At 35.4% G+C, this 20,070-nt stretch overlaps 1 protein-coding gene and 1 long non-coding RNA gene across 2 annotated transcripts in view; both read right to left on the reverse strand.

Annotated features, from left to right (window-relative positions):
• LOC122974480 overlaps positions 1 to 20,070 on the reverse strand; it is a 345,451-nt gene that overhangs the window by 238,577 nt on the left and 86,804 nt on the right. Inside the window, exons 35-39 of the mRNA XM_044342515.1 lie at positions 14,470 to 14,567; positions 13,857 to 13,907; positions 13,738 to 13,753; positions 13,548 to 13,645; positions 13,235 to 13,285 (exon numbers count right to left, since the gene is read on the reverse strand). Coding sequence (XP_044198450.1) covers positions 13,235 to 13,285; positions 13,548 to 13,645; positions 13,738 to 13,753; positions 13,857 to 13,907; positions 14,470 to 14,567 — 314 coding nt within the window. The remainder of the gene's footprint in view (positions 1 to 13,234; positions 13,286 to 13,547; positions 13,646 to 13,737; positions 13,754 to 13,856; positions 13,908 to 14,469; positions 14,568 to 20,070) is intronic.
• LOC122973960 lies at positions 5,880 to 6,898 on the reverse strand. The gene is made up of 3 exons (XR_006400183.1): positions 6,807 to 6,898; positions 6,316 to 6,348; positions 5,880 to 5,954 (listed from the first exon to the last, which is right to left on the reverse strand). It is a non-coding gene; the product is annotated as an uncharacterized LOC122973960 (long non-coding RNA).

A 20,070-nucleotide genomic window follows, 5' to 3' on the forward strand; every position in this document is an offset into this window, starting at 1 on the left:
TTGGTTTGAAGCAAGTTCTTTCATAATTTATTTATTCTTTTGTATTACCTGTGTTTGACAAGAACACCACTAAATTATGAGTTGTGCAGAGGACACTTATTAACTAATTAATTGGATGATATTTCTTTATTATAATCTCAAGGAATAATAACTTAATGCCCTTTTAGTTTTTTGTTAAAGAAACAATAATATAACATAATTTTTCTATCAAAAGGTTAGGCATATAACTTGATTGTCTACACAGGAAGTGTAGTTAGTGACACCATGTTGAAAATAATTGAAATACAAGATGAAAATAAAATAAAATGGAATGTAAACATACTCTGTATAGTGATGTTGACTGCATTGCTGAACTCTCCTGATCCAGACTCACACCAGTACACTGCATCACTCTGCTGTGAACTCTTGATGTTGCATGTGGATCCAGTCATTGACCTCCAGTTAGAACAGTATGACCAGTAGTGGTCCTCAGGAAACCTCCTCACTCTCCACTTAGTAAAGTTTCCTTCACAGCTCACTGAGACAGAGTCAGAGATGAAGTGCTGCACGCTGTCAGGACTCACTTTGAGAGTCACTGCTGAATGAACATCTGAAAAACAACATGTAATGAGGAGCAAACCAAGTACAGAGATATTAAAATTAAAAAGATCACAATGCAAATAATCCTCTTTTTTGTATTTTAATACTATTTATTGTTGAGAATAAAAACATCTGAATAACATAAACTGTGCAAAAGGTTCAGTGTTTTGGTGAAACTGTGATTGTTAAGAACATACAGAGCATATGGACTGACAGTGGAGACGTGAAGTGTGCTGCAGAGTGGTTTGAGCTGTTTTATGGACGATTTGATTATTTTTTCTATCTTGAAAACTTGCTACCAAGATAACTACAGCAACTGTTCACTGTGAAGCTGTAAACAACCTACGTTTACCTGCCACCTTTCAAACATACAGAGGATGTGTTTTTCATTCTAAATGATGCTTCATTGTCTCTATATAAAGTACTAGTCAAAAGTTTGGACACACCTTCCCTTGAATGAGAAAGTGTGTCTAAACTTTTGACTGGTACTGTATAGTCAGTGTTTTCCTCTCATCTGTCTGAGTTTTCTCAGGTTTCCAGCTGTTTCTGTACTTTGTCCATTTACCTACTTTGTTGCCTGCTGACTTTTCTGGTTTTTCATTACTAGATTTTGACTGTTTTGTATGTCTATATGTTGCCTGACCACTAGATAAAGTCTCATTTAAACACCTGTCCACCCTGCTGTGTCAGTAAAAGTAATGAGTATTGGCTGCAAGATGAGCTCAGGTATCCAAAGTAAAAGTATTTCGATGACAAGTAAAATCATAATATCTCAGTTTTTCGGTGCTGTAATGTTTTCAGATCAATTGAAGATGTAAAGAAGGAAATCCAGTCCAGTCCAGTATGTAGAATAATTCAATATCAACATTGTGTTTGGTGCGTGTGTTGAAAAACTGAAATCTTGACTTGATGGAGAAAGGTCATTATTATTATTATTATTATGACATCACAACTGCTTCTTGACAGAAGGAGACAAAAACAAACAAGCAAACTCACCTCCAGACCAAACAAACTCAGGTTTGCTGTAATCAGTGTAAAACACTGGGTCTCCTCTTCCAGCTCTACACATATATCTTGCTGTGTGTGTCGACCCATGAATGATGTAGGAATCCAGTTCAGTCCCATTGGTGCTACCAGGTAGCAGCTCATAGCTGTAGGAGTTGTCTGATGGTTTGGGAACAGTCTTATACCAGTAGAACCTCCATCCTGCAGATGGATGTTCAACCTCACAGCTCAGAGTTACTGAGTTTCCAGGACTCAGCCATGATGGAGACACAGTGAGGACAGGTGCATCTGTTGGAAAGTGATTTTCTCAGAATGAAAACATGTTATGATGTAGACTTTAGTCTCTAGACATATAAATAAATCTTATCTAATACAGTTATCATTTTTCTTGAGGATCAGACATCCTGTTTTCTATTGAATTATTCAGACACAGATAGGTGGAAACTCAAAAACATGATATTCTCACGATTAATGAAACACAGTCCAACTTACATGACACTGTCAACCTGATGAGATCACTTCTGTCTGTTGAATACAAATCTATTTTCTGTTCACCCTTACACTGTAGTTTCCACACTGTAAAAAGTAGCTCTGAAACTCCAGTATTCACTGTGTTTTTCAAGGTTTTTCTTTGGTTGTTTTCCATTCATACTCCCACTCAGTGTCTCCACTATCTGTGATCTCACATCTTAGAGTGATTGACTCACCACTGAATATCTGAGGCCAGTTGGTTTGCTGTGTTACAACAGTCTTGTTAGAAACTGTACCCACCAAATATACACAGTTTGGATAAAAACAGAAATATATACTGGTATGACTGGTATGTCCTTTCTGCTGTCACTGTGGCCTTGAGATTACTTGCTGTTCACATTAGAACAAATAAACAAAACAAGTAAATGGTTGGAATGAGATTTGCTCGAGGAAAATGTTTTTCCTTCATTATATCATTAAGAATACAGAAGAGTACAAGTACTAGAGTGAAATCATTCTTGAAATAGCTCAAAAGCCTGAATGGCTGCCTCCAGGCCAACATGTAACACTATTAAACTAACAGATCAATCTTAGAAATAAAATAAATAATCAGAAATAAAATAAATTCAATTAAGTAAATATACTGAGTTATTAGTTATTAGTGATATCAGATGGCATTGATGAACAAAACAACAGATGAAAACAATATAAAACATAACATGTTCATTATGGATGAAAGATGTCCAACTTACATAATACTGTCAATTTGATGACATCACTCCACTCTGTCGAGGAATATGAGTCCTTCCTTCCTCTACACTTGAATTCTCCACTGTAGTAATTGGTGCTGTTGATCCTGTGTTCACTGAGTGTTGGAGATGTGTTTAAGTTGGCTGGTGTCCATTCATACGTCCACTTAGTGTCTCCACCTCTCTGGATCTCACATCTGACAGTGACTGTCTCACCCCAGTATATCAGTTTGGGTTGCAGGCTCACAGTGGCCTTATTTGGAACTGTTCACATAGAAAAATATCTAATTAGGATACCAATGGAAATGTAAAATGAAGAAAAACATTTTACAACAAGCTGATTGTTGTAGCACAGTTTAACAAACAATACAAACACAAGTCAACAGCCATAATAACAAAAGCGGTTGAAAAAAATAGAAGTATGAAAACATATCGAGCAACATGTTTGCAAAAGAAGAATTAACACCATAAAATCATCAGGAAGAAAAGTGACAAGTAAACATTAGTGGCAGCAATTTAAAGAGACATAAAATCTTTGTGATCAGATGATTAATAAAGGAGCAACACGGACATTGTATAATCACACACACATATATACACACACACACACGCAGGTGTCTCAGTTTCAGTAATTCTGTTCCCAAACTAAAAAGCAACCATTTGTTACTGAGCTGCTCATAGGAGGCTGCATCATTGTTGGAGGGAGAAAATATTTTCTGTTATCTTACTTAGATAGACTGAAATGAAAAATTGTGTGAATAGATTTTATTTGCATTCCAGGACAGTTTGTTCACAGCCATATTTCTTACCTGAAGAAAAGATTTGTATCAGGGAGGAGAAAAGTTGGTCAAGTAATAAACTGAGGATCACAGTACTGTCAGCTAATTTAATGATGTGTCTGTTCTCATGCTGAGAAAGGACTCACCACTCGGGGGAGCCACTGGAGTAAAGAATCTTACCTGCCATCACTGACTCTGATCATTTTAAAATATACTCAATAAAATAATCTAAAAGCCACCTCACCAATTTAAAATCTAGACTGAAACAAGCTAAAACCATTTCAGCTGAAACATTGAGTTAAATGATATTCAACATCAAGGAAAAGTCCATAAATAATACTGCATTAAGCAGTCATGTGTTTTCCAAACATTTATAAGTAAAACTGAGCAGCATTAGTGAAGAACCCTCAACTCCTTTATTGTGTCTGTAAACAAACTGAAGTGTCAAACAAATGTTGTATTATTACCATGATAAAGGATTTCAGATATTTTCAAACTTCCTTCAGAGAGCTAAGAGGTACTGGACTAAATCATCCATTCATTATGGTTCTTGTTACCACATATGCTTCTCTTCCACACTTCAGACACTGTTTAAGAATTTAATTTAAAGAATATAAGTTGTTTTATTTCAGAACAAATGACTTAACTCACCTGTTTCCTCAATGGTGACTTCATCACTTTCAGGTGTGATGACATCTGGTTCTGTTCTCCGTCCTCTGCAGGTGTAAATGCCTCCCTGTGAGACACTGATACTGTCTGATTCATCAGCTTCTGTTGTCTGATGATGAGTTTTTTCAGAATCTGCTGAGGTACGTCTGAACCAGTCATATTTCCAGCCAGTAGAGTCCTCCATATTGCAGGTCAGTGTCACACTTCCCTGTACTGGTATGTTGTTCCTGTCAGCTGTCAGTGTAATCTTGCGTCTACGTGCTGTTAAGTTTAAAAAAACAATAAAACAAAGAAATTACTGTAATGAACATGTCATCAAGAATGTATTTACATTTTTACAGAACACAAAGGAAACATCTGTCTCAAATTATGTATAACTCAATGTTCAAATGAATTTAGACTCTCTGTTTGCACATTTAAGTTCATAATCAAACTCCAACTTCTCTTTTTAAATGCTGCATATGTGTTTTCTTCACATGCTTGTGTGTTTTCTGCTACATTTACATGTGAATCTTAAGTTGCAGTGCATTAAGCTCTCTCAGCCTCCCGTACCCTTGTGACAAAATCTGCATGAAATTGAAGACTTTAGTTCACAGAAGTCAAACAATATGACATCAGTTTCTTTCTTTTGTTTGGTGACTGGTTAGGTGAAGGCAGAAAAAAGATTCACTTGTTGTTCAGCACTCCAGAAGAAGAAGTATGAAAACATTTAAGACAAAAAAAAAATCTTTGCCGAATGAATAAAGTGAAATGCAGTTAAAGGCTGAGAAAAGCTAAGTGGACATTTTGAGTTAAGATTATTTTGTGAACATCTTTTTCATCACAGTATGAAAGCTACTTACCTTTAACTTGTAGTTCTTTCTCTCTGGATTCTGTCCCCTCATCAAACTTACACTTATAAAAACCTCTGTCTGACACTGATACTGGATAAATGGTCATTTCTACAGCGGTGTCTGATATTCTATGTGGTTGATGGTTTGTGTACGTTTCAAGAGGTGATCCATTTCTGTAGAAGGTGGCTTTCTTCTCATATCCAGGAGTACGATGTCTACAGCGTAGAGTCACTGAGTCTCCTTCAAACAATGTGAATTCAGGACTTTCCAGGATCACATCATCATCTGTGCAACAGAGGTGTAGTCTTGTTTCATTAATCATCTCAACTACTGTAAATTATTATATATTTCATATAAACAAAGATGTGACAAAATTAGTTATTTAGTAGCAATATGATATCACTATTAAATATAATGGTTTTAAAGTGTGTTGTGAGAATTCAGCATTAAATTGGATTAAGAGGAAGTTGTAGTCACTCTTACTGTAATAATTAATGAAATGCCCACTAAATGATTTTATGTCCCAATTTCTTAAAAGCAGCTCCACACTCACCTGTTTGCTACATTAGTTTCACAATTATAAGATATTATAATTATAAGAGGAATATTGCTCATACAGGCTGGTCCTGCACTTGGTTTTCACAATCAATGATCACAATTATAAGATGATGTAAAAAGACACTGTGGCAGCCAGCACACATGTCACTACCCAAAGTAAGTGAGATCATTTGAACTGTATGTCGACCTGTAATCACCTCCAGTGTAATAATGAATGATGTTGTAATGACTGTTGTAATTGACTGCACCTGCAGATGATCCTTTCTCCACATCAGACTCACCAGTGTCCTCTGCTGAGTCATCACCCTGCCCTGTTAATGATGAACGTTAAGATTAAAAGATGAATGCATGAAGAGAAAACTCATCTGTATGAAGTTAACAAACTCTTTAGTAAATATACAATTTGTCTCAAGGGTCAGAACAACATCTGGTCTCATTATATAAACATACAAATCTGCCCAGAAATGATAAAGACCAAAATATATATAGTTTTGAGGAATAAGCAATTCTGCATTAATCAAGTCATTTCTGAATTTGTATTGATACGTGGAGTAAAATGATACATACATGATAAAATATAAACACAAAAGGGATGATTAAGATTAATACAGAAGGTGATAAATAAGAGATAACTATTTATGTAAAATATATAAATAAAAAATAATTGGTCACCTTCAGAGTGTCCGTAGAAGAGTGTATTCAGCACTAAAATAAAGATTGAAACTTCATCAAACTTAATCAAACTGAAAAAAGGTCAAAGCATGATAAAGGCATTTAAAACTATATATAGTCTATATACAGTAAGTTAGTAAGCAGGAAGGAAACAGATAAAAGGAAACAACTATTTAATATGAAACATGTACAATAAAAATCATTAAATTCAAAACCCACATACATAACAATACCTTAAACAATTTACATTTACATTATGCAAAAACAATCATCCAGCAGTAAATTGAACACAGTCCTTCAATCTAAACTGAGCCAAGTCACCAAACAACATCTGGCCTATAAAACAACCCTGTAGTTAAAAACCATAAGCGTGCTCTGTTCAAGCTCTCAGAGAAACTGGTTCAACCAGTGATACTCTGTAATTCTGACTATTCAGGAACATGTTCTTTAATCTGTGACATGCAAACAGAGAAAGTCAGTAATGTACTTACAGAATAATCCCAGCACACAGATCAAAGTGTACCTCATCCTCACATCCAGCACTGACACTCTGTCACTCAGCTGCTCTGAGTCTGACAAATGTTTCTACCTTGCTTTAATAATAATGCAGCAGGAAGATAAAGAGAGAAGTTACATTCCAGGTGAATGAAAGATGAGATGAGACTTTCTCCAACTTCTTTAGAATTTAGCCTGCCTGTGTTTCCTTCCCTTGTATGCAAACCACAGAGAACTTCAACTGGTTTAATAAACTTTGACACATGTACACTTCCTGGTCACTGCAGAAATACATCAGCTTGTGTCTTGTGCAAAGGATTGTGCCTGGAAAATGTTATGAATAAAAAATGTATAAACAATAAGTATTTACTGCACATCCATAAACCATAAAATCATTCACTTCAGTCATATCACATCATAAACATGCTTAACATTTTATTGTGTTTATTTGTGCATGTTATGCAGTATATGCCCACTGCTCTTGCATCAACAGTGTCTGCATTGTGATGAGGTAGGTGTTGCGTGTGTATATAAATAAACACGTATAATTCTACTGTGTATTCTTGGACACTACATCCTGTATATGTGTATGTGTGTGTGTGTGTTTAATAGTCTCCATAGTGAATTAGATATAAACTGTGGTCAGAACTTTTTATTTACTCTAATTTACTCTTTTTATTTGGTGGTAGATTTGTGTCTATCTGGTCGTTTTATGAGGAAGTCCTGAATTACAAATGTGTTGCCTTCTTATCACTCCAAAGAGCAACAGCAGTTGTGATGATATTATAGCTTAGAAAACAAGAAAGCAAATGAAAAAACTCATCTTAACCCATCAATGAGTAAAATGTTGAACATCCATTTTTCAATTACAGCAAACAAATTCTGTATTCTATCAGCCTCATTATTCAGAAACAGTATAATTAAATCATTTATATTATTTGACATTTACAGTATGAATAAACCAACTAAGTTTAAAGTCAATCAACATTTGAACTCAACACATCCATCTATGGTCTGAATTTCTGCTTCTCCCCCAAAAATCTTGAGTTGTTGAAATAAACCTCCAACAGCAGACTGTTGCTGTCTACCTACTGACCTTTGTCATGGTTGGCTTGATCGTGATTATGGTGGTTAATCTGAGTCTACATCACATATTCAAACAGAATCCAAATGTCAGGACTCATTTCTAAAAACAGCCATGTTACAAACCTCTGGTATTAGGTTATAAAGGCTGCTTATGTTTCATTGTTGTTCTCATTTCGGTGTTTATGCATTTAGTTTGTTGTTTCTCAGAAATTAAATGCATAAAGGGGAAAACAAATCAAAAATAAAATAAAAATAAACTGTTGCACATTTTGCACCATTGTGTTACACAGTTTACTTAACAACTAGAGCTTGAGTAGAAAAAACAAGCCACTGCTTATCAGCATGACGAAAACAGACCAACTTAACAGTTCCTCTCTACACATAAATATTTGTTGCTGTAATAGCAACACATATTTGATGTGTGGTTGTCACATTCACACCAGAGCTAATGTGTTAATACACGGAAAAGAAGAGGTGTCTGATACTGTGCAGGATGTGCAATCATATTTTTAAATGGTAAAATACTTTGAGAGGTAGTGGAAATTGAGTCAAGTGCAATGCATATGAATATAATATAGTAATTATAGATTTTTTTAACTGACTGTCTTTGAATACAACTGTGACTGGTGGTGACATGAGGAAGTGGACAGTCAATATTTATTTCTCAATCTGAAACATCATATAACAGAAAGTCAGAGGGGTGAGCTTGTGAAAATCTGACATTAAAGTTCTCACTGTGTTTTACATCTTGAACTCTCCCCATCACCTCAGTCTGCTATCTGCTGTCAACCAGGTGTGAAACATGTCATCTGGCTGACAGCATACATTTGGCTTTAACTAAAGACTTTATTTCCTCATTTTCATCGGTCGGTTGAGAGTCTCCCCTGCAGGACTCCTGCTCTGTAGGCATTGAGTGGAGTCTTTGATGGCAGGTTTGATTGACAGGCCGGGCACACAGCACACATCAAATAACAAATCATCACATTGAACAATGAATGTGGCAGCAACAAATAATGAAGGCCCACATCAAATAATGAAATAGTGACATTTAGTGGTGAAAGCTACACATAGACCTTCAAATAAAGAGATAAAAATATTGACCATTCCACCTCTGTACTAATTATTTGATGGGTTACTGTTCATTGTTTGACCTTTCTATTCATAACAGTTGGCATTCATTGCAACATGCATTTGTTATTTGATGTTTAGTTTTTCATTATTAGATATGGATCAGTAGTGCACCACTCTCCTCTCTACTTCCTCAACTCTCTCTGGCGTCTGCTCTCTGATCAGCTCATATTAGGAAACACATGTGGACTCACACCTTTGGTAGTGTGCAATTAGATGGCAACAATTCTTGAAATCAGGAGGCCCCAGGCAAAAGCTAAATGTTTTTCCAAAGTTTGTATTCTTTTTTCCCCCTGTATGTTCCTGTAGCTTCAAAATAGTAACCTCTAGTTCACTCAATTACATAAATATATAAAGTATATATTATATAAATATAAAAAGCAATTAAAAACATCACTGACTGTTTACTGCTGAAACAATGTTTATTGATGACTAAAAAAAATAAGCACATACATCACAGGTAAATTCATTTGTAAATAGACAGGAAAACCTTCATGTATAATAATAGCAAAAGTTACATATTCCTGTAGAGCCCCAGATTAAAAATACAGACCTGGAAATGTGCTTCAAAGCTAAAACCTGTAATGTTTTTAATACACACAGTTGTTCACTACAAATTAAAATTAGCACGTATAGTTGGAGAAGCTCTTATTACAAAATGTTGGCTGTCATCAGTTCACATTTATCCTTTAAAAAATTCCAACTAAGAGATATTATATTTGCATTTCTGTGACCTGTTACTAGTCAATCAGACTTTACTATGCTGAACATAGTTTAATATGATGAGGTTAGATATGACAATACAATACAGTAGATATTACTTAGCTATAGATTGAGGGAGACAACATGTGAGGTTACTGAATTCAGCTTTCAGTCACTTATTGTAGTATTTTAAAGGACCATTTTACTAATTTTCCTACAGTGTCCTACTCCCTCTCTCTGCTGTCTGATGTTCACCCCATAATGTAAAACAGGGATCTTTGATCAGCTTTGTTTACAGTTGTTCACATTTTGAGATGTTTTTTTTTTTCAATCAAAGAAATATACCTGATGGTTCATCACCCAACAGAATCATAAATCAATCTGCATAAGAACATAAGAATCTCCAAACTTCCCGGTTCAAAGTTTTTGTTCCTCTCTCAGCTACTGGATGACCAAATTAAGAAGGAAGATTATAAAACAGACATTAACATACATACACTTAAAACAAATAGGTAAAAATAAATTATCTATGAATTCATTCATTAAAGGACAGGAAAACTTGTACAACATGTGTAACAGGATGTTGTTTGATAGCAGATCATCACATATAATCATTAAAGCTGTTTCATCAAAAACTGAAGAAGAGGCTGACTGACTAAAGCTGCACTACTGTACTAACTGTACAAAATACTGAGCACATTTGTTATTTAGATAGCAGATGTACACAATTGCACACAAAACTGCAAATTAACTACACAATGATGTAGTTCTTCATGTTGTCATCCATTCCTTTGGTTTTGTTGATACAGATCTCTCTACAGACCTGGAAGAAAACCAAAAGAGAAGATTAGTCTGAAACATTTTCCAGTAATGTCATAATTTACAATGATAATGTACTGAAGGCTTGTCAGGGTTAATGTCTCCACTGATAATAAAAGAATAACAGTATTGTAATGCCCACAGTGCTCAAAGCAGTCACACAGCAGAGTATTATGGCTTTAACAGGATTTAGTAAACATACTGATACTGAATATACATACTGATGTATAAATACTGTTCTTCAGCACTTCAAACACACATAATGTAAAATAAACATACATTCCAACAAAAGATATTCAAAAAATTAATAATTATAAACACCTACAATTTTGCAAATACAGAACACATGACATACATGACACTGTGTCTAAGACCAACATGTTGGACAGTAACAGTTGCAGGTGAGTGTAGACCTTAATTAATTTGTCTTTCTTCTGTATTATTGTAGCAATAGTGTTTGCAAATGTGTGTGGAGAGTGTGTGCATAATCAGATTTGTAAACCTGTAAAAGAATCTCTAAATTCATACTGAAATGTGTGAATATGTACAGCAATCTGCAACTATGTATTCAGATTTGTAAGTGTATCGACACTTGTGAATATGCAGACAAATCTGTATATGTGAATCTGTAAATATGTATTCAAAAAACTCTTTGCTCCAAGAGCTGGAAACAGAAAGTCATCAGATACAACTCAGGTACATCTGTAATTAGTTGTCTTTTTACATGTAACTTTTGATACATTCCTGACTAAAATTTGCAAATGTGAGGGTTTTCTTCATACTTGGCCGAGGCTCGCAGGCTCACACTGGGAGGAACCGAAAAAACAAGGCAGGATGCAATGGAGCCGTAAAAGTCACTGTACTGTTCCCAACTACCATAACAACAAGCAACTTTCCACAAATTTCCATCTAGTGAGTGACCAGTAGCTCTTTAGCATCGTTACTGGTGCAAACTGACAACCTGTAATGTTTTAGCCTCGCTAGAAACTGCTAGCACAATATTGTTGCAGTGTTTCCCCTGAGACAATTTCAACGGTAAATAAACTGCAATGTTATGTATAAAATATTCTGGTTGTGGGTAACATCATTGCAATGCATTTTATTCTGTATTTTATTGCTGGGGCTTTGCTAGAATCTACCCTGCTGCTGTAAACAAATGTAGTTCATATGATGTAACATTAGAGTCTGCAGGAAACAAACATGTTATTTTCAACAAACTATACTTGTCTTGTTAGTGACAGCAGCCTTTAATGTTTGAATATATTTTCAGTGAGTAACCTGCACCAGACTAATCCTCACTGACTGCATGCTGTGACAGTCACAGTCAGCAAACACATGAGGTGATTGATATTAGGAAAAATGTTAATGCTAGTTTGAGGTTTTGCAGCAGTGATGACCATCAATCTGTTGACAAGAAACCTGCAGAATGTTTGTCTGCAAGTTCATATTGCAAATAATTCAATACTCATTGACACACTATGTTACAGACAAAAATTGTGACACATTTGCAGATCTCAGGCATGACAGGAGTCTAGCAAAAGTCACATGTATAAAGAAAACCAATGGAGAGGTGTACCTGAGTTGTAACTTCCTAACTCTTGGGGCAAAATACTTAAAATACATTTTTCTCACAGATTTTACACATTCACAACTCTGTGTATGCTAGGGCTGGGTGATATGGACAAAAAAATCATTATTTTTTTCAATCTCTGGGTTGTTTCATTATTTTACTTGATTTTTGTTTGCCTTCATTTATTTATTTAAGACAGTTGAGCAAGAACAATAAGAAACCTGCAACACCTGCAAGGGTGTTATAATCATTACGCATAAAATACATGTGATCCCACACAGCTATTTACTGTGAGCACCAGATGCTTCAACTAAGTAGATCATAGGCATCTAGTTTAATAATCAGTTTCAGCGCAGATAGAGCAGAAAATCAGATCACTAGTTGCTGCTGTTTGTGTTTCTTTACAAGACATCAGCCTGATATTTGCAGACTGCTGCTAGCTAGCATTAGCTACCTGGAGAGTAAACTGTACAGTGTATAATCTGGATACTGTTCCTTCAACTTCAGGTGTTTCAACTCTCATAACCAGAGATGAGACCTCATCAACTAACACAAACCAAGAGCACAGATCAGTGTGCAAAGTCATTTTCAGTCTGTTCTTCTCGTAGATGTGACTGTTAAATTCACTACGAGATAGCCAGAGACAGCTGTGGCAGGTGTGCATGTAATCTAATTAATAATGTCACAGTTTACGAGACTGTTGTGACTCAAAACAGCTAATGTAGCTGCCATCTACTTTTTGACTAAAAATAACCTTTTCATGCATTTTGTAATGACTCAATTTTACGATTTAGACATTTTACACATTGACCAAAAACAAGAATTTAAATGAATAAAATCAATTTGAGATATCGTCCAGCCCTAGTGTATACATTCACAAATCTTGATACTCTTGCAAATCTGAATACACATTTTCAGTTTCCTGTACACATTCACAAATATCAGCAATTAGAAATTCTTTTACACATTCTGAGAGAAGAGAGTTTTATTCCAACCTGATAAAGCATGAATCTGTGAAAAGGATATTTGTTGTTACATGGTTTTGTTTTGTAAATTGTTTTCTCTTAAATTATGTAATATTGCATTTCAGACTGCTCCATGTTAAGGTGTATACTGTACCATTTTCAGTGTCTTTAGAGCCTTTGATTGATTCATAGACAGAAGCATCACCTGTGAGCATGAAGTGAAAATCAAGCTGAGATCAAGTGAACCATTTAAATTGCATGATACCAATCAAATATCACCTTTTTAACAAAAATCCTCAGGTTTGTTTTCTTTATTTATTCGATTTTAAAATAGTGTGGATAAGTGCAAATACAGGGAATCTTAAATGTTTTAGAGCCTTTACTGTCTTTATAGACTGTAATAGAAATGTTGAGGTTACAGTTAAGAAAAAATGACAAAATGAATCAGGATTAGTTTGAAGACTGACCATGGAGAAGAGAGGAGTATACGTTATGTTGAGTTTCATTCAGGTTGACCATGTGATTTGCAGCAGAGTCCTGATTGGTGCTGTCAGACTGGATCGGCCTAAAACATTTAGCAAATACAATGAATTTAATAAGACACATTGAAGGTACTGCTGTTATGTTCAAAATGAGAGAAGAGAGTTTTGTACCAACCTGATAAAGCCTGAATCTGTGAAAAGGATATTTGTTGTTACATTGTTTTGTAAATTGTTTTCCCTTAAATTATGTAATATTGCGTGTCAGACTGCTCCATGTTAAGGTGTATACTGTACCATTTTCAGTGTCTTCAGAACCTCTGATTGATTCATAGACAGAAGCATCACCTGTGAGCAGAAAATGAAAATCAAGCCGAGATCAAATGGATCATTTTAATTGCATGATACCAATCAAATATCACCTTTTTAACAAAAGTCTTCAGGGGTTTTTTTTTTTTTAAATGTGATTTTAACAGTGTGGATAAGTGCAACAACAGGAAACTGTAAAGGTTTTAGAAGCTTTCATTTCTTTGTAGACTGTAATATTTAATATGTTACAACCACGACTATAAAGCCTTAAAGTCATAATGGCAATAATATTTCTGGACTCTGGACATAAGTCTTGTAGTTTTGGTTCAATTACAACAATATAAAACAATGTTCTAGTCTGATCTTTTGTGCATGTGGTAGAACAACAGGTTATGTGACAAATCTTTGAGACTGTTCTACAAACTGACCCACTGCTTTATTTACTGACATCAACAACAACTTCCTGTCTAATGGATTGTGGCTTTTGGTTAATATTCATTAAAAATCAGATGGCCAGAGTCTAGAAAAAGAGTAATAGAAATGTTATTGTTAGAGTTAACAAAAAATGACAAAATTAATCAGGATTAGTTTGAAGACTGACCATGGAGAAGAGAGGAGTATACGTTATGTTGAGTTTCATTCAGGTTGACCATGTGATTCACGGCGGGGTCCTGATTGGTGCTGTCAGACTGGGTCGGCCTAAAGCATTTAGCAAATACAATGAATTTAATAAGACACATTGAAGGTACAGCTGTTATGTTCAAAATGAGAGAAGAGAGTTTTGTACCAACCTGATAAAGTGTGAATCTGTGAAAAAAATATTTATTGTTATGTGGTTTTATTTTATAAATATTTTTTCTGCTATTTCACATTATGACATCAGAATACATCTTTGTATTTGAATAATTAAATCATAAAACATTTAACATCAGAGTGAAAAAGTCTCACCTTTGGATCGTCTGTAGCAACACAACAGGAGCAGGAGAATAATAAGAATAATTCCACAAACCAGCCCAACAATTAATGGTATAAGAGATGAAGAGCTGTCAGGCCTGGACACTGCTGTAATAGATAATAAACAATATTCATCATTCATTTTCATTTGTATTTTTATAGATATCAGATTTTGTAATGTTATGTTTAATTATTGAATGGCCCTTATGTAAAGTAGAAAAGATGTTAATTCAATATGTGAAATCAGCTGAAACTAAGCCTGTAAATTTCTAATTCTGTAAAGTATTTGACCACATTTCTTTCTAAGACAGCAACACAGTTTACAAGAAAGAAAATGTTAAACAGTTAAACACTATAGATCACACATATGACTATTTTTCTGCAACTAATTTATCTCACAGAGTCAGTGTAGCTGAGCAAAGACCCAACATTTCAGCTTTATTACATACATGTCTTGTAACTGTAAATAAACCATCTATGGCTAGTTAGCTCTAGAGCTAACAGGTACATATGAAAGAAACGGTGGATGGTTATTGACACAAGAACACCACTGACTAAATCTGCATGTTAATTTTATCATCCAGAACAAAGAAAGGTCTTGCTGCACACCAAAAAAGCTGTGGACCAAACATCTTGGATCTGTAAAATATTAATTTCCAGATGCCGGCGTGACTGGGGAGTCGAGTCTTCACACTTGCTGTCAGCCAACTCAGGTATCTGAGCTCAGCAAGAGACACCGTCGAGCGCGTCAGCTTACGAAACCGGTATGGGGAACCACTGCCGCGGTGATTGGAAGGCTGAGCCCAGCACGGAATCCAATATGTGTGTTAGCTCATGAACCACAAGCAGTACGCTGGAGCAGGGAATGGGAAGTAAGGGAACAGCAATCCAGGGAGGCTGCCCTTAGACAGACGCCCAGCTACAACTTATGTAGATAAGCATCTTCACGCTGCGACTCGCACACTGTTCTTCACTTCTCACATACTTTGCTTTCAAAAACACAGACTGTCACACACTGCACCTTGACTCAAGCGGGGAACAAATAATGAGAGATTACACACCATCACAGGTGCTTTATAGGTAAACCCGTGGGGTGTAACCGGGCAAGCCGGTGTGTCTTAAAGAAGTATCCACATATCATATCTTATAATAAACAAATCTGGAAGTATGAAAACACAAACACGTACATACACTAAACAAACAATCAACAGTATGTATAAACATGTATGTATTGCTACACAGCGTGATATGAGTTATGACCACTGATACAACTTTATTCAGCTCAAAAAAAAAATACTTTTGACTGATCATTCATTTACATTTGTATTTTGATGTATACTAAATTTTGTAATTTTATGCCCTTATGTACAGTATAAAACAAGTTCTCTTACACAATCCAATATGTGAAATCAGCTGAAACTAAACCTGTAAATTTCTAATTCTGTAAAGTATTTGACCACATTTCTTTCTAAGACAGCAACACAGTTTACAAGAAAGAAAATGCATGAATTGTTTTAATCCTACTCACCCTTAACTGACATCCAACTCTGTACTGATTCTTTTTCTGAGTATTTACACTTGTAGAAGCCTTCGTCTGACTTTGACACTGCAGAGATATTCAGCTCCCCTCTGATATCATTTTGGATAAGTTTGTCATTTTGATAGAAAAACACGGTTGAAAGTAATTCTCCTCTCTTCAGTTTGCAGCCAAGAGTAACAGAATCTCCCTCAGTCACAGGATGCACAGGGCTCACCAGGATAATATCTGCATCTGTAAAACAGTCAAAGAATATGAAGTTTCAGTCAGAGACCAGCTGCTGACCTTTAGAACAAGGTGACATAAAACCATGAGAATAGATCACACATATGCCTTTATTTTTCTCCAACTAATTTATCTCACAGAATCAGTGTAGCTGAGCAAAGATCCAACATTTCAGCTTTATTACATACATGTCTTGTAACTGTAAATATACTAGCTATGGCTAGTTAGCTCTAGAGCTAACAGGTACACATGAAAGAAACGATGGATGGCTATTGACACAAAATCACCTCTGACTAAATCTGCATAATCATCAAGAATAAAGAAAGGTCTTGCTGCAGACCAAAAAAACTGTGGACCAAACATCTTGGATCTGAAAAATATTAATTTCCAGTTGTTGAAATAAATATGAAGAAGCTTTAATTTGGTTCACAGATGAGTTTTTGGTGTGAAGGAAGCCCTTTCATAATTTATTTATTCTTTTGCATTACTTGTGTTTGACAAGAACACGACTAAATTATAATGTTGTGCAGAGGACGTCTGATTTTCTAATTGATTGGATTATGTTTCTTTATGATAATATTAAGGAAATATAGTTTAATGAGCTTTTAATTTTGTTAAAGAAACAATAATATAACATAATTTTTGCTATCAAAAGGTTAGGAATATAACTTGATTGTCTACACAGGAAGTGTAGTTAGTGACACCATGTTGAAAATAATTTAAATACAAGATGAAAATGAAATAAAATGTAATGTAAACATACTCTGTATAGTGATGTTGACTGCATTGCTGAACTCTCCTGATCCAGACTCACACCAGTACACTGCGTCACTCTGCCATGAACTCTTGATGTTGCATGTGGATCCAGTCATTGACCTCCAGTTAGGACAATATGACCAGTAGTGGTCCTCAGGAAACCTCCTCACTCTCCACTCAGTAGAGTTTCCTTCACAGCTCAGTGAGACAGAGTCAGAGGTGAAGTGCTGCACTCTGTCAGGACTCACTTTGAGAGTCACTGCTGAATGAACATCTGAAAAACAACATGTAATGAGGAGCAAACCAAGTACAGAGATATTAAAATTAAAAAGATCACAATGCAAATAATCCTCTTTTTTGTACATTTAATACTGTTAATTATTGAGAGTAAAAACATCTGAATAACATAAACTGTGCAAAAGGTTCAGTGTTTTGGTGAAACTGTGAGTGTTAAGAACATACAGAGCATATGGACTGACAGTGGAGACGTGAAGTGTGCTGCAGAGTGTTTTGAGCTGTTTTATGGATATTTTGATTATTTTTTCTATCTTGAAAACTTGCTACCAAGATAACTACAGCAACTGTTCACTGTGAAGCTGTAAACAACCTACGTTTACCTGCCACCTTTCAAACATACAGAGGATGTGTTTTTCATACTAAATTATGTTTCATCGTCTCTATATAAAGTACTAGTCAAAAGTTTGGACACACCTTCCCTTCAATGAGAAAGTGTATCTAAACTTTTGACTGGTACTGTATAGTCAGTGTTTTTCTCTCATCTGTCTGAGTTTTCTCAGGTTTCCAGCTGTTTCTGTACTTTGTCCATTTACCTACTTCGTTGCCTGATGACTTTTCTGGTTTTTCATTACTAGATTTTGACTGTTTTGTATGTCTATATGTAGCCTGACCACTAGATAAAGTCTCATTTAACCACACCTGTCCAGCCTGCTGTGTCAGTATGTAAGTGTTGTAAGATGAGCTCAGGTATCCAAAGTAAAAGTATTCATTGCAAAGAGGAGCAGAGTTTGGTTTCAATGACAAATAAAATCCTAATATCTTAGTTTTTTGGTGCTGTAATGCTTTCAGATCAATTGAAGATTTAAAGAAGGAAATCCAGCCCAGTCCAGTATATAGAATAATTCAATATCAACATTGTGTTTGGTGAGTGTGTTGAAAAACTGAAATCTTGACTTGGTGGAGAAAGGTCATAGGTTCACCACAATCAATGTCCAGATAATGACATCACAACTGCTTCTTGACAGAAGGAGACAAAAACAAACAAGCAAACTCACCTCCAGACCAAACAAACGCAGGTTTGCTGTAATCAGTGTAAAACACTGGGTCTCCTCTTCCAGCTCTACACATATATCTTGCTGTGTGTGTCGACCCACGAATGATGTAGGAATCCTGTTCAGTCCCATTGGTGCTACCAGGTAGCAGCTCATAGCTGTAGGACTTGTCTGATAGTTTGGGAACAGTCTTATACCAGTAGAACCTCCATCCTGCAGATGGATGTTCAACCTCACAGCTCAGAGTTACTGAGTCTCCAGGACTCAGCCATGATGGAGACACAGTGAGGACAGACTCTGGTGCATCTGTTGGAAAGTGATTTTCTCAGAATGAAAACATGTTATGATGTAGACTTTAGTCTCTAGATATATAAATAAATCCTATCTAATACAGTCATCATTTTATCTATTATAGAAATACATTTTATCCAAATATATTTTATATCCAAAGAGGCAACATAAACTTAATGATATACTATCTAAATATATTCCAACAAAAATGTATTTTATTGTATATTTAATGTTTTCAGTGTAAATTAAATATGATCAGACTTACTGTCAGATACTGTCAATTTGATGTAATCACTCCACTCTGTTGAAGTATGTTGTTTTTCCCGGGAGCCGAATTATCCGCAGAGATCTCTTCCTCTCCAAAATCAAACGTATACACAGATTAAAATCGTTAAAAATACTACTTAAAGCTGTTTCACCTAAAAAATCAATATTTCTCCGACGATGTTTGGTGACCACCGGACTTCCTGGAGGGGCTGTTAGCCGAGCTGCTGCTAACGTTTGCCCAGTTTATTTCTCTGATAACTTAAGATCCAGACGTCCAATGACTAAAATCCTTCTTCCGACTAAAAGATACAGTTAAAAATGACCTAAATTTATTATGGAAATGTAGCTTAAAACTGAATAAAAGTCAATTTATAACAGTTTCTGTGGAACAACCACAACGCCGGTGTATTATCTTGTATGTATGCAAGTTACTCTTTGGTAGACGCCATTGTAGCGGACAAACACAGCCCCGCCGTGTGCATCTTGTGCGTGTCTACTCTTTGGTAGAGGAGGTATGACGCCATTGACATGCAACCAAATGAAACAGTCCGTTACTTTGATTAAATTACCGATTTCTCTGGGTTTGAAAATTGTTGGAAACATTTGGGATAATGTAAGTACTCAACTCAACAAAATATATAACATAGGTCTAGTTGTTTTTAGACATTTTTATGTGGAATAGTTACATATTAAACCTTTTAGTCCAATTTAAATAACTGAAAACATAATGAATTTCACCAAATCTCGGTGGGAGTCCCAAGCACACAGAAAAGATTGATTTAATCACTTTGATCTGCACCATGAGTCATTGTTTTATATTCTCTTTAATCTGTTAACAATGAATCAATTAAGTATATTTCAAATGCTACAGGACACTGAATGA

The sequence above is a fragment of the Thunnus albacares genome, chromosome 22 (assembly GCF_914725855.1).
Source record: "Thunnus albacares chromosome 22, fThuAlb1.1, whole genome shotgun sequence".
In the NCBI taxonomy this organism is placed as follows: Eukaryota; Metazoa; Chordata; class Actinopteri; order Scombriformes; family Scombridae; genus Thunnus; species Thunnus albacares.